The sequence below is a fragment of the Pseudopipra pipra genome, chromosome 12 (assembly GCF_036250125.1).
Source record: "Pseudopipra pipra isolate bDixPip1 chromosome 12, bDixPip1.hap1, whole genome shotgun sequence".
Taxonomy (NCBI): Eukaryota; Metazoa; Chordata; class Aves; order Passeriformes; family Pipridae; genus Pseudopipra; species Pseudopipra pipra.
This window is the reverse complement of record NC_087560.1, coordinates 6,682,232-6,697,205: the sequence shown is the minus strand read 5'-3', so window position 1 is coordinate 6,697,205 and position 14,974 is coordinate 6,682,232. Positions and strand designations below refer to the sequence as shown.

Genomic DNA, 14,974 nt, shown 5'->3' with positions numbered 1-14,974 from the left:
TAGAAGTTGCTCTTTGGCTCATTTGCTGTGGGGAAAGACACTTGCATGCAAAGGCCCAGCCCTTCAGTCTTCTTCAGAGGCTTCCCCCGTGTCTGTGCCTGCAGGACACAGGGCTGGGTTTTCTAGCCTGGAAACTGAGTTAAGCTCTCATGAAACAATGTATAACACAGCAAGTTCTTGTCCCTGAACTGCTTCAAAGATTACTTTTTCATTTAGTTTTCAAGCAACATTCTCACCACTTGTAACACAATAGCTGGGAGGCAGGTTCAGTGAGAGACAGAACAGCTAAATATTCCTATGGAAACCTCAGGAATGGAAGAGCACCTTCGAGATTTCTTCTTTGGGGGTGGTGGTGATATTGCAGTGCTACAAATCTAACTCAGATTAATCAATTTATGCACACTGGGCAAACATTCTAGACTTTAGATTTGTATGAAGAAGAAAAGGGTTATGTTCTCTACATTATTACTACACTGGGAGAAAATAGAAATCAGCTGCCCGATCCATAACTCTGATTAGGACCTTCCTGTGGCAAAAATGATCTGGATTAGTGGCAAAGAGAGTGTTCTTGGGAGACTCAGTACCCACACAACCTTTTGACAACTCTGTTACTGGGCTCTTCACTAGTTCAATAGAACTCCCTGGGAAATCTGTTCAGTATGAAATGGGCAAGGTGCTGTTAAAGCTTTTCTGCTTCCACTTTTCAGAAAGTGCAGTGCAATGTTCTAAAAATGAAAGGCACCGTACAGTGAGAACTCACGCTACTTCTCCAGCACAGATAAATATTGAACTTCTCTTGAAAAATAAAACAAAGAAGAGAGTTACAAAAAAGCACAGCAAAACAACCCCCAATGTAGTGCTCACACTGATATCAGCTGTAGTCATTTGACTGTCATTTGACTGACTCTGTAGTGAGGCACCTTCAGTCTCAATTGCAGCCAATATTTTCTAACTGGAAAGCTACAAAATACATGCCAAGAGAAATCTGAAATAGAAAGTTGCAGAGGAAACATAATTCCTAGCTAGAAACACAACTTCCATTCCTCCTGCTGTGTAATAATCATAATTCCAGTTGTGGAAAAGATTGTTTTTCTTAATGGCATTCTAAGCTTTAGGATTAAATTCCTATCCAACTTTTTGGTTGTTGGTGATAACTGCAGAAAAAGAAAGGGTTGCACCCAGAGAGCAGGCAGAGCTTGGGATGTACTCAGCTCACAGCATATTCAAATGTTAACTGTGCAGATTATTAAAGCACACTGAGCCACAAAAGGTGGGTATGTAACTGCAATACATGTGTTTAAATACAAGGTCCCACGATACTAAATTTACCCAGATGAAAATACTGACAACACTTACCAAGATTCTTTAAGTAATTTTTAGACAGATTTTAGTTTCTAATAAGTATTAATAAGCTTAAACTGAAAAAATAAAACTGTTCTCCTTTAGGAAAAAGTGACTTTGCATCTCCTGCAGAATACTAAGAAGCTGTAGAGCCAAACTGAAAGAAGCAAACTGGCTGATAAGTACTTCCAAGTATTTTCTTACATTCTTACTGTGAGTGATAAAAAGAAAGACGTAAATGCTGTAGCACATGCAGCTATGCTGGCATTATTATCAATTAATCCAAGAAGACCCACACTGTACAATGAATTCCCAACACAGGACTGAAAAGATGGCAAATGTACTGGTATTGTGTTAGTGGGGAGAAACTACAACTTTTCATCTGGAAGCAGAGGGAGGGGAAGAGAGTCCTTCCCTCTGCACTTCTAAAAGAAGAATCACCAGTTTTCAGCAGCAGAAAAGGAATGGCAGAAGTGGTGGCTGAGTTTTACAGCACTCTTGGTCTGATCAATCCTTGGTTATGTGGACAAAGTGCTGCAGCCTTTTTGCTCAAAACATTCATCATCACAGTGGATTTATTGTTCTATTTCAACATTATTGCAGCAATTCCAGGAAAAGTGACAAGCTGGGGATCATAGGACTATGTTAAAATGTTCAAGGTTCAGATACTGCAGAAATCTTACAACACAAAAGAAATCTGTATCTTCACATAAGCACTGTAGAAATTCACACTGAAAGGCAAATCCCAGGAGTTTGTGAAGGCATATTATTCAAGTGGAATAGCTTTGAATTATGTTTCTCTTGCTGTTCAAGAAGAAGTGTCTATGGACTGAAAACTCAGCCTGCAAAGGATAGAAAAAGGCATGCAAGGAATTGGGAATCAGGAATGCAAGCAAGATTACAGAATAATGAATTCACCCAAAGGAAACTTCAGCCTGTTTCATCCAAGTTCAACTCTAGCATGGCAAGGGCTTACACCTAAGAAGGAATAGAGATCTCCAGAAAATATAGAACTGGAGGATTGACTTTTCCTAACTAGGGAATGCATAAAAGAATGCACTTCCTACGAGGGCATATTTTAAAATACATATTCTTTTTAAAAAATCCACAAACAAAAACCCCAACCAGACAAAAACATATCCTTGATGTGGGTTATGAATCTAGCTGAATGACAATCAAACTATTGAAATGTAGCAAGAAATAAATGCTCAATTCAGAGCTCACTGGATGGTCTCAGCAAGGAGGAGGTTGTATACAAATTTAATCTACTTACCCACTCCTGCCAGTGTCTTTTCTGACAATAGTCTTTTCTGACAGCATCTCCCCCACTTGGAATATGCCTCTTTCCCAAAATTAAGCACAGCTTATTCCCTATTTACACGATACAGGATGCCCAAGACAAACAGAATGACTTTATTATTCTTATCATTGTTGCTGTACTGCACTTTCAGGAACAGAAGATGTTTCACAGGACTGCTTAGTCCATCTTCCTGTCCTGAAGCAAGATTCAAAAATAGATGTCTGTCCAAACTATCCTTATCCTACATCAACTCCACCATATCCCCCCTGGTCAGAAAATAATGCTGTTATTTACACATGGTAAATGCCATCTTTCTTCTTGAAAATTGAATTGCTTTTTCCCCCCTTATCCTTGCAAGACTCTTATTGATCACTAGCCTCCTAATGACCAAATAATTAAATCCAAAACCCTAACACGCTGTGGACTGTTAAATCCATGTCCAGGCTTCATCTTCTAGAACAAACAAACATAAGTAATTTAAAAATTGCTCATAGTGTATAGAGGCAAATATATTTATTTTCACTTCCCTTTTCCAGTCTCCTTTCAAATCCCCAACAATACTTTCCATGCAACACATGATTTAAGTGTAGAGCTTGTCAGTGCTACTGAGAGAGAAATCACTGCTCTTGCATGAAGAAAGGCAGGAAAAAAATCACTGCTGAAGTGTTACCTATAATTAATCATTGGGTTTGATTTTTTCTGTAATGCAATTATTCTCCAGATTGCATTTGATCATTTAATTTTGCATTCCAAATGCAGTATTTTATAATTTAACCTTTCTCTATTTTATTTCATTTTATTGATTTCAGATTACAGTTGCAGTTCACAATCTGGCTCTCTAATCTTGCCCTTAAAGTGCTTGCCTAAAACATGGAGACAGAACATGTCTTCATATAACCACACATCAGCAAGAATTAACAAGTTAAGCTGATCCATTGTCTGCATGCCTTTCACACCCATATTATCTGTTCCACTCATTCTTTATTTATACTAATAACATCAGAAGTATTTTGTGCTCTGCATCCAAGTCCCACAGGTTGTACTTATTGACCTGCTACAACAGCATAATTTACCAGTTTACATCATGAAAAGACAGGGTAAGTCAGGCATTGTTTTTTATGCTAAGGAAGACTATCCCCAATGTAAAAAAAAAAAACCACAAAAATTGGGGGTGGAGGGGTAGCCCATTATTACTGTTTAGTGTAAAAAACATGATGTTTTAGAGAAAAATAGTAGCTAATGCACTGGAGATGTTTTAAATATTTTAAAAGAATTATGTGTCAAATTTCTACAGCAAGAACATGATTAAAAATGTGTTCTAAATGTTAGAATGTGAAGTATGCACAGAGTTTCTCTCTCCTTTTTTTTTGGGAGCAACCTTTCAAATAAACACCTTTGCCCAAGGTTATCCGCTAACAACTATAAAAAAAGTTGGTAGAACATTTGCACATATTTTACCTTGTTCTCTCCTTCACTACTTCTTTGTTAAAATGGTATAAAGGTTAGAAGGGTTTACTGCTGCTGTAGGCTCCCAATTCTTCACATTTTTGAGTCAAAATATATCCCAAAAGTCCAACTGGATACTCATGTGTTTATATGGCTGAGGGCACCACTTGACAATCTCTAGGATGAAATTAGGAAGTGGGACCACATTTTATCCTCCAGTCTTAGCCAAAATTCAGTGCTGAGTAAGGTGGTTCAGTTACAAGCAAAAATAATTTTTCATACAGGTGCTGCCTTGTAATTAAGCTGGACTAGATTTACAAATTCTCATTTCCCATCATTCTGTGGCAGCCAGACAACATTCATTCCTATTTGAAAGCCCATCCTGACCTAGGGAATTTATGACAGTCTTTTTGAGCAAGTCACATTCCAGCTACTTCTTCATTCTGCATCCATCACATACTCTCTAGGGCAATAGTAACCATTTCCAAGGAAAGTTAGCCCTTAACTGTAAAAAACCAGGAAGCATCTTTTCCACAAAACAAATAAAAAAGCCAAGAGATTTTTCAAGGCAGCAGGAAGTCTGGTTCAAAGAGAACATCCTAGTGCTGGAAATACAGTGTGTGTTGATGTTGCAAAAATCAATTAGCACATTAGTAGGAGGAGCACATTAAATGCTTCTTGGAGAAATAGTAACGTGCTGCCTCTTTTATGTTATTTTATTTTAACTAAGTAGGCCTCCTGCCCTGTTTGGAGTACCTTCTGCAGTCTCACACCACCTGACTGGGAATTAGAACCAGCAGCAGCAATTTCAGCGGGTTGCTGAGACCAGCAGCAGCAATTATGTCACAAACTGTAGGCAAAGAGCTGCAAGAGCAGTGGAGAAGTCTGGACCTTACAAAACTTTAAAGTTCTGGAGATACAATAAAGTGAGCAATCCTGAATTAAAAACAACAGAGGATACCTCAGAGCTGCCCCAAAGCAGCACCTTCAGCTCCAGTAACATTTCCTTCCACTGGCATGTTTCTTCCTATTTTGCTCTGAAGTCAGAAGCTCCCTTCCTTTCCAAGGCCTATGCAAAGCTGGAGAACAGCTAGTCATGTTCTAAGGGAGAGAAAACACAATTTAGTGTATTTCCCAGGGCAACACACTTTTAATTCAGTTTTTATATTCTCTTGCAGGTAAAAATAGATCCATTCATATAATGGAAAAGTTATTTTTACCAGAGATTGCCTGGTTTTGCAGTCTGGTGTAGCTCCCTTAGTTTCAGTGGAATTTTGTGGTTTACTCTCCAACCATCAGACCCTTGGTTCTGTTTTCCAGAGTAAGGAAGGACACTTTCCCAAAACTCAACAACACCACAATTCCGAATTGGTTGTTTCTCCTTGGCAAATCTTATGCTTTCCTTCAGCCTCACACCACAGGGACAGGTGACAGCACAAAAGCCAGCTGGTGACTTGGACTGGGAAGCAGGGCCTGTCTGCATGTGTCACCATTGTCAGAGCCTGGGCAATACAGACAAGAGCTGCCACCTCCTCCTCACACAGCTGACTATTGGTAACGCATCCTAACACCAAGCAAAACTAATTACCTGATGCAGACAGTTCCCAATTCCAAAAGGATTTAACTTCCACTGGATTAATATAACAGTGCTATCCACTGCCATTTCAGTCATCTGACTTAAGATTTGGGAACTGGAACTATTGTAACTGGTAGTTATAATCCATCCACACAATTGCACAGGATCATTCACTAAGGATGGGGAGGATTTTTTTTTTAAAACATATATAGCAATAAAACCAAATTGGAACACTTGGAAAATACAATACTTACATTTACTTACCAAAAGAATTTGCAAAGCTACAGTTCCTTGATAGAATTTTCAGGTTGCATCTTACCTGCCACAGTGGAGAAAGGTTGCCTATGTTGCAAACAGCAGTTTGTGCTGGGCTGGGCTGGGCTCGGGGTGATTTCCTCAGTGGTAGCTGGGATGGGAATATGTTGTGCATTGATGACACAGGGATGTTTCCATCACTGCTGAGCAGTGCTTACACAGAGTCAAGGCCTTTTCTGCCCCTCACAGCACCCCCCAGTGAGGAGGTGGGGGGTAAAAGAAACTGGGAGGGGACGCTGCTGGGTCACCCCTGGGGATGGCTGAACACCTGCCTGCCTTGTCTGTGGGAAGTGGTGAATGAATTCCTTGTTTTGCTTTACTTGCACACATGGATTTTGATTGACTTATGAACCTATCTTTATCTCAATCCATGGGTTTTCTCACTTTTACTCCTCTGACTCTCTCCCCCATCCCACTGGCAGGCTGTGAGTGGCTGGGCAGGGCTCAGTTTCCAGCCAGGGTTAAACCACAACACAGTTGGTCAGGCACAAACTGACTAATGGTTTTACAGTTGCTGGACACCAATTAAATCAAAAGCACTCAATGCATTTTTCTTCATCATTACTGATTCATCTGCATGCATATGTCCAAATAATTCCAATTTCAGTACAGGTGCATTATGTTCATTTCATATTATGTGCACTTTAAATATTTACTTTCCTATGCCTTCCTCAAAATTACACAATGAATAAGGAGGAATGAAGAAGTTATTTTAATATTAGAGCAAATTTACTTTTGCTTCCTGATGTATCCTACTGGATTGTACCTCTTCTGAAAGTTGGAGTTTTTCTTCTTCAAATATTGCCTTTTATTTCAATATATCCCAACCAAAAATGAGCAACAGAGAACAAACAAAATATGACACCCCAGTGCAACAAAGGAAATTCAACAGAAATTATTTACAGTACCTGCAGTGGTGCAGACATTTATATGCATTTATTTCATCTCCTCCACTCAGTAATTGCTTCATCTCTACACTAAACTCTCTGCTTTGGATCCCAAGATTGCAGTTAAAATCCTCTCAGGCATTTCAGCTGTGGAAGTCACATGGCTGAAGACAACACAACAACACAATGTTCAGTATCAACAGCCTTCATAGTTCAGAGAAAGAAACTATGGAGAACTTCCCTTCAGCTTTCCGAAGACCATCAAAAGCACCTCTTGGTGCACATTCTGCAGAGGAAGCCACTGACTGGAAGCACAGATGACAATTCATCTCTACTCACTGCATATCTGTTTTAATTTACAGTTGTTCCATATCCTTAATTAAGTTTTTAGAAACCCATACATACCTAAAATACACACAGATTTCTAGCAAAGTAGATGAGTAACAATAACAAAGGTTATAGTACAGCATTTCCCACCCTGTTTCATAAGTTACATATGGAAAAAACCCTGAGAGGAAAAGCTCTATTGAACAGTAATTTGATTTTGGTGAGAAATACTACCACCATCCCATCACTGCTAAGGAAAAAAAATCCTTTCTTTTTAGAACCACTGGAGTTAAATGACCTGTTTTTCTCACGACAGTTGAAATAGCATTAATGGTCTAAATACGACTTTACTTAGATCTTACTTTCCTTAGCACCACGACCCACGCTCTGCCCCAGCCCACCCACGCTGTGCAAGGTGCAGGCAGGCCGGTCCCCTCAGCACCTGGGCCGGTCCCCTCACGCCCAGGCTGGTCCCCTCATGCCCTGGCCAGACCCCTCACACCCTGGCCAGTCCCCTCATGCCCTGGTCAGTCCCCTCAGCACCCAGGCTGGTCCCCTCACACCCTAGCCGGTCCCCTCACGCCCAGGCTGGTCCCCTCATGCCCAGGCTTGTCCCCTTACGCCTGGGCCGGTCCCCTCAGCACCTGGACTGATCCCCTCACACCTTGGCGAGTCCCCTCAGCACCTGGACTGATCCCCTCACACCTTGGCCAGTCCCCTCACACCTTGGCCAGACCCCTCATGCCCAAGCTGGTCCCTTCACCACCTGGATTGGTCTCCTCATGCCCTGCCAGTCCCCTCAGGCCCAGGCGGGTCTCCCCTCAATGCCTGGGTTCCCTCACGCCCGGTGGGCAGGAAGGCGCCGTGCCTCAGGCAGTGCCTGTGCATAACCCCTCACAGTGCCCCGTCAGCGTGAATTGAGAACACCTGGAACTGCCGCTTCTGATGAACTGGGCAGAACTGCTCCCAACAGCAAAGATGGAGGGTCAGATAACATCAGGTCACCTCCAGAAAGGTTCTGGTGTGGGTTTTCTCCCTCAGGACTTCGAGGACTGGATGTGGTGCTTGATGCCGTGGTCTGGTTTTGCTCAAAGGTGGTGGTGTTTGGTCAAAGGTTGGTACTTGATGATCTCAGAGGTCTTTTCAAACCTTAACAATTCCGTGCTTCTAGGACTTCACTTATTTACAGTGAAATTACAATGAAATCTGCAAAGAACTGTCTGTAGGGCTGCTCTGGTTGTGTCAGAGCAGAGAGGAACCGGTGTGACCCTTCATCAGCTCCAGCAGAAGATCCAGCTCGGATGGGCGCATTCCCGCAACATCCAGGACATGGCTCTCACTTGTGCAATACTCACACATCTTGGGGCAGTCAGGGTGTTGCTGTCACTTCTCAAGGGCTCTCACACAGGTTATACAACTTTCTGCAACTTGGTTATATTGTGCTCACTCCTAAATTTGTGTAAGGATTTCCTTGTTGATGCTCGCACTTAATTCCCAAGAAACTCAAGTACAGATCAACCAGATGAGAAATAAAACGTCACATAAATTCATCTTGAGTTACTTTATTTTTCACAATAATAAAAAATAAATTAGTCATAAACAAAAATAGTTAACATTTTTTCATCAAAGAGAAAAAGTATACAATATGAAAAGGATACTGTACAGTTCTGGTTCAGGTACATTGCCACAGATACATATTCCTGAACGAGTCAGAAAGCAATTTGCCTATACTCTCCCCTTTAATTCACTCAAGGAACTGGCTAATCAGAAAGTTTAGAAAATTGTATTATGGATTTACAGTATGACATATATACAAAAAATATATATGTAATACCTGTGCTATAAAATTCCCTAAAAAGCTGGGTTAGTATAATGAAAAAGCTGGACAAAATTTGAATGGTATATGTAAATAAATACATATTAGGTCCCTTTTAATAAAAAAATCTGCCTATTCTAAATATTTGAAATATTTTGGCGCAGTGGCTTGTTCCATAGACACAGCTCAGAATTACATATTTCCCATAGACATCTTGTATTTACAAATAACAACAAAATAAGTTATAATAAAGTATATCCTTCTGCCCAAAATCAATTATGAGGGTCAAGTAGACAATTTTATACATATAAAAAAAAGTTAGGGTTTCTTTTGTCTCCCGTCCTTCCTGATCTTCTATGTAGATCCTGAGTGACTACTATGGGACTTCACAACTTGTATGTACCCAACCCCTGCCAAGGCCACTGGACTCAAGAGACTCAAAGGGAGCATAGAAAAACAGGTCAGGGCAAGCAGCAATGACTGTTGCTGGAAGGTCAATGATTTATCACAATTAAGCTTCCCTCCTCTGCAGGGATGGTGGTAGTTATCTGTATCCCCTTATAGTACATGGGGATATAGAAAATTGGGAGCTCTCATTCTTAAGAACTTCTGGCTGTTTAAAGCTGAGAAGCAAAGAGTTGAGTTCAGGTCTGCTGTGAGTTCTCTTACATGGAATTTTCTCCCTTTCACCAGGTCTGAATTTTGCCCATGCTACTGAGATATTATAATGATCAGAAGTTTAATTTAAAATATATTGAAGATGCTTAGTGGATGATTTTTCATTTCTGGTGTGGAAATAATTATTTTACTCCATTTTCTAAGCAATGCCTAATTTATCTCCCCCAAACATTCTGTAAGTTTAGACATAAGGAAGTTTATATTCATGTTCAAAATGTCATGTTTTGTGTTCAAGTTACAGGCGTGCACATAAATTATCTGCCCAACACACAGAACAGCTCTGAAGAAGTCAAAACCACTAAGTCTCAAGAAAACCAAGTAAACACACAGCTTTTCCTTTGTGACAAGGATAATCCTTTCTTTTATGTGATAAATGTTACTTATGAGAATAAATGGCCACTGCATACTTCAATAGCTGTGCAGTCACAGGTTCATTGCACGGGGGTTAATTCAGTATGTACTTTACTACTGTGCATTAAAAACTAGCCAACATGGATACACACAGACACAAGAATCCCTGGGCTGCCAGGAATATAGCTCTCTTAACAGCTGGGCTAATTTCTAACACTGATTCTTACAAACCACAAGGCCAGTTCAGGGCTTTCAGTAATTCTGGCAAAATTTAATACTGTAACCCAGAGGACAAAGGGATGAAAGTGAGATGAGAGGAAGAGGAGAAGAGTTGGGGGTCTGGGTGTAAAAGGGAGACAGGTCAGGATGAGAATGGGGAAAAGCAAAGCTCTTTAAAGTATATTTTACTACTTACAGTTGTATAGATTATAAAGAGAGAAAACAAAGTGTTTCCTTCAGGAAGGCATAACCTCTCCTATACCAGCCATAAGATGTTTGAGCCCCTACCTTCTTCCTCCCTCAGTGGTGACTGGCACTCTCTAGGACTCAGACACAAGCAAAGGAAGTAGCAAGGTCCTCGAAAAGCTGCTGCCCCATGTGGTCTTCTGTTCAAGTAGTTTAATGTACTCCTTTGAGTCTGGGCTATAATGACACACATATATATATATGACTGATATATAACTGCACCATATTGCCATAAAACCGGGATCTAACCAATAACATTAATGGTAAACACTGCTTAATTCATACAGAAAGTCCTCCTTTTGCTGAAATACTGGGGAAAAAAAAGGAAAAAGATTATGAGTGTAATGAAAAAGAAGCCAGTTCCCTGTGCAGGGATGCTGAAGCAGCCCTGCATCAAGCCCATGGCCATACATTACAGTTGGCCTTCAAGACTGGCAGGCCTGCAGGATCCCCCATGTCTCCTGCACTGCACTCCCCAGCCCTTCACTGCCTCCCAACAAGCCCTTCCCTGATTCAGAGCCCTGGGGACCGAAGGTCAGAGTCATCAAAGCAAACACTAACTCTGTCTCATTGCTGGCCATTCCCACAGGAGCAACCCTCATGCTTCCACACCATCTTCTGGGAGAGGAGGGGAGAACTCCATGAATTCAGTGCTCTCAAACTTGGCATGTAACTGCAGTACACAAGGAATTCTACCTACATATGCTTGAAGGTGACATTGCACAGGAGCTGGCAAACCCTGATGGGCCCTGGATAACCTGACAAACAACTGCACCAGGAACCCTCAGTTCCAAAGGGAAAGTGCTTGGAGACACACAGCCTGCTCTGGATGGGGCTGATTTTGGCCAGCTGCACATCTGTAAACCATGAAAGCTGTAAGCAGCTGGACTGCTTAGACTCTTTAAATAAGCCATCTAACTCACTTCATTGTGTAAGGTGAAAAGCTTCAAGGCAAGGAAGCATATTTTTTTACACCATTCTGCAAGATTTTGACTGATGTTAAAATGTCAGAAAAAGAAACTGAAGCATTTAAAATCAGAAGTCTGCATTATTTCTTACTTCTATTGGGTTTATATCTGCTCTAAGTCTACTACATTCATTAAAGCCACCTTTGACTTAGAGCAAAAGTAAAATCAGGTCCTTCTGCAGGCATCACCCTAAGTGCCTAATGGCACTGCTCCATTAAAACAAACACTTGCTACAGGCACAATTCCAAAGTGTGCTTTGCAAGATGGTGGAATCTTAGCCCAGCACTTACTCTGTGCAGCCAATATTAGTACATCAAAGTGCTGATAAAAAGGGCTTATTAGTTCATTTTGCAGGAACAACTATTTTGATAATGCTGACACATGAGATGATAAATGATTAAGTTCAGCAGCATTCTGGCAGTTTTCTTACCATTAGATGTTTAATTAGGTGAAATGGTATTTTTTGTTATATCTGATACATCTGAAAACACTCTCTTTACTTAAAAAAACAAAAAATGTACAATTTGTATAATCATAGCTCACTGCATTTAATTCACGAAGCCATACATATTAGGTGTGTTACAGGGCTACACTGCTATGTGTAAGTATATATTCTTTGATATTTAGCTGCCAAGAACTCTGTTTACTTTAGTGGCAGCTTAACAGAGCCTACAAGATGATCATCTTTGTCAAATAACCTCACGGCCAGCGCAAAATAACATATCTTATAAAATAGGAGGATCTCATGTCTGTGTGCTGAGTCACAGACAGCCAGAAGCATGTGTAAGATAATTTTCCATGGACTGACTGCAAACCTGATTAGCTCTCTGCATCTCCTCTGCCTTGGGGTTTTCAGGAAGCCTTTTTATGGAACAGGTATTTCCCTCAAGCTGACAGGATACACTTCCTTGGGACAAAAGAGATAACAACAAAAATTATACAATGTATGTCAAAATTTGCTGCAATGAGATACACAGATGAAAATCTGTATTTAGAAATACTGCATTCCAGAGTTGTTTACACTGCACTGTCTCCATAACATTCTTTGGTCGAGAATCTAAGGAATATAATATCATCACAAATCTATAACTTATCTTCATGGATAAATCTTCATAATACAAGGGAACAGGACTGTAAAAGATTCATGAACTCAGAAGTTTTCTAATTAGCATTTCTGTTTCTAACAATTTTATATAAATTATTTACAGTAAAAAAGCCCAAGCTGAGGTGTACAGAAACAGCCAAGGACATGATTGGTTTATAGTCACAAAGACTAACTTCAAATTCTAGGGGAAACACTTTTTCCTTTAATTTCCTTTAGCCAAACAGTGGTAGTTCATCATGTCTAAAATATATTTTCCACAAGTGACTGAATCAAAAAATTCAAAGGTTTGTCTCAATTCAAGGCAGCTTTTAGACTACAGGAATTCCACCTTCCTGTGGCTTCCAGCACAAACCCTGACATGACCACACCCAGCAACCTTTGCCTCCCAGAGCTCCATTCCCTTTCCACGTCCTCTCCACCAAAGCAGTAAGAAGAAAAGAACACCCAGTGAGGCTCAAACATGGGTCTGCATCAGCAGCAGGACACCTTAACCACTGTTATATCACATCTCTGGGAGTGACTGAACATGATTGTCACAGCTGTTTTTCAACTCAGACGTCAGGCACCTTAGAAAGAGATGCATAGTTGAGCATCACTAATTTACAAAAAATATGCTGTAATAAACAGCTGAATAAGCAGTGGTGTTCATTTTTTTCCTTCAGCCTTATTTACACATTTGAAAGACCTCTCAAGCAAAGGCTAGAGAACATGCAGATAATGCAAAAACTGCTCTGCCCTGCACAGCACACCCTATTTGCTTTTAGCAAGTCCCAAGGCTGAGTACAGTAATTGCAGAAATGAAAAATCACCACTTAAATTCAGCTCTTAGTCTGCAGCCATTCTTGAGTAACAGAAAAGGAGTGGTATAAATAGATCTGTGTGATGAAGCATTAAGTGAAAAAAGGTAAATATGTTGTAACAACCGATCAAAACCTGAAGAATGTCAATAGCCAAGATCTCTTGACAGATACTCAGGTACCACACTCACACTGCTGCCTGACACCACGAGTAACGCACGACTACAAAGCACACAGGCCTGCATCCTTTGGTGGTGGTTTCAGAAACTGGTGACACATCCAGACTAGGTCTGGACAAAGTACTTTGGTATGGTAGTTGTTAAGCAATAGTGCAGAGACAAAGGATCAGGCAAGATCCCAGTTCACTGAAGTAACTGTCCTACAGGAAAGAGACCTCGCCCAGGGAAACAATCACTTATTCCATCAGCAAAGGCTCTTCACCTCTCTGCTGAGTGTGTCTCACTGACAGATGGAGCTGTTAAAGACTTGAAGGGCTAGACATTAGTGTCACTCTGGTAGGTAATTATTTTAAAATCCATACAAACTTAGAAAAGTGTATCTTCAAGAGTTTATGAATTAAATATAAAGGCACTTTTTGGCAGTCAAGTCTGTATATATTTACTGCCTGAGGACAGGACATTAGTTAAAAGTACAACTGAGAGAGCTTAACAGTGACTCTAATTATGAATGGACTGAAGTAATTAAAAACATAATGTAGAGTGCTAAGAAACTGCTGACAAATGGGTCTTCAAGGGTCTGGTTCTTTGGGAAATAATTTTTCTCATGTGCATGTTTCATTGATTTAGTCATCTAATTTAAGGCAGTCCAAAATACCAAGTAAAAGTAAGCACTCAGAAAATAATGCAGCAGCTGCATCCCTACTGATCAACTATCTCCAGTAATTGCTGCAATTGATTCAGTTTTCATTCATTTCACAATATTAAGGCTGGTATGTTCCTTAAATAATTATCTGATGAGCAGGTGCAAATAACAGTATCATTAGCAACTAATGCTTGAAAAAGATCACGGTTTTACAACAAACAAAAGAGATAACTGCACAATAACTGAAAGGGTGTGAGATTTAACCATAGTCTCGATGCCCTCAGCAATACAACCCCCCCTCTCTAAGAAGCTAAGACTGCTGCAGTCAAAGCAGTAACACTGTTCAGGCTCCACGTGCAGCCCCACACGGCTGCTTCGAGCAGAGTGTTTGTTATCTGCGGCCCAGGAACCCCGACTGTCTGTTTGCCACCCGGGTACAGGATGCACAGCAGGCTGTCTTGTAGTAGGTGTAGACACAGAGCCTGGCCTGAACCACCACATTGCAGTTGTAGTATTTATCTTTGCAGTTCTCATCTGTGGAGGAAAAAGGAGAGACAAGGAACTGAAGAAAGAAGTAACGGAGCAGCAAATAACCAATCTCCTTTTTTTTTACCATGTAAAATCCCTTGGATCTGTATTTAAACATTCGTTCTCGGGTCAAAATAAGCTACCTATGCAAATAAGTCAGATTATTCAAGATTTTATACATTATAATAGAAAAATAAATAAACCATGGAAGAAATGTACCCATACCCAGTTCCCCTATTTTTTTTATGTAGT

At 40.5% G+C, this 14,974-nt stretch overlaps 1 protein-coding gene and 1 long non-coding RNA gene across 3 annotated transcripts in view; both read right to left on the bottom strand.

The window, feature by feature from the left end:
• Positions 1 to 1,498: 1,498 nt before the first annotated feature.
• On the bottom strand, positions 1,499 to 8,658 carry LOC135420832 (uncharacterized). Of its 2 annotated transcripts, none has more exons than XR_010433743.1 (3): positions 7,959 to 8,658; positions 5,049 to 5,188; positions 1,499 to 2,183 (listed from the first exon to the last, which is right to left on the bottom strand). It is a non-coding gene; the product is annotated as an uncharacterized LOC135420832 (long non-coding RNA). The 2 variants fall into 2 exon arrangements; XR_010433744.1 differs by having other exon boundaries at positions 8,198 to 8,658.
• An 80-nt stretch (positions 8,659 to 8,738) lies between these two features.
• The window catches only part of THSD4 (thrombospondin type 1 domain containing 4), a 279,492-nt gene continuing 273,256 nt past the window's right edge, over positions 8,739 to 14,974 (bottom strand). Inside the window, exon 18 of the mRNA XM_064668708.1 lies at positions 8,739 to 14,728. Coding sequence (XP_064524778.1) covers positions 14,586 to 14,728 — 143 coding nt within the window. The 3' untranslated portion in view covers positions 8,739 to 14,585. The remainder of the gene's footprint in view (positions 14,729 to 14,974) is intronic.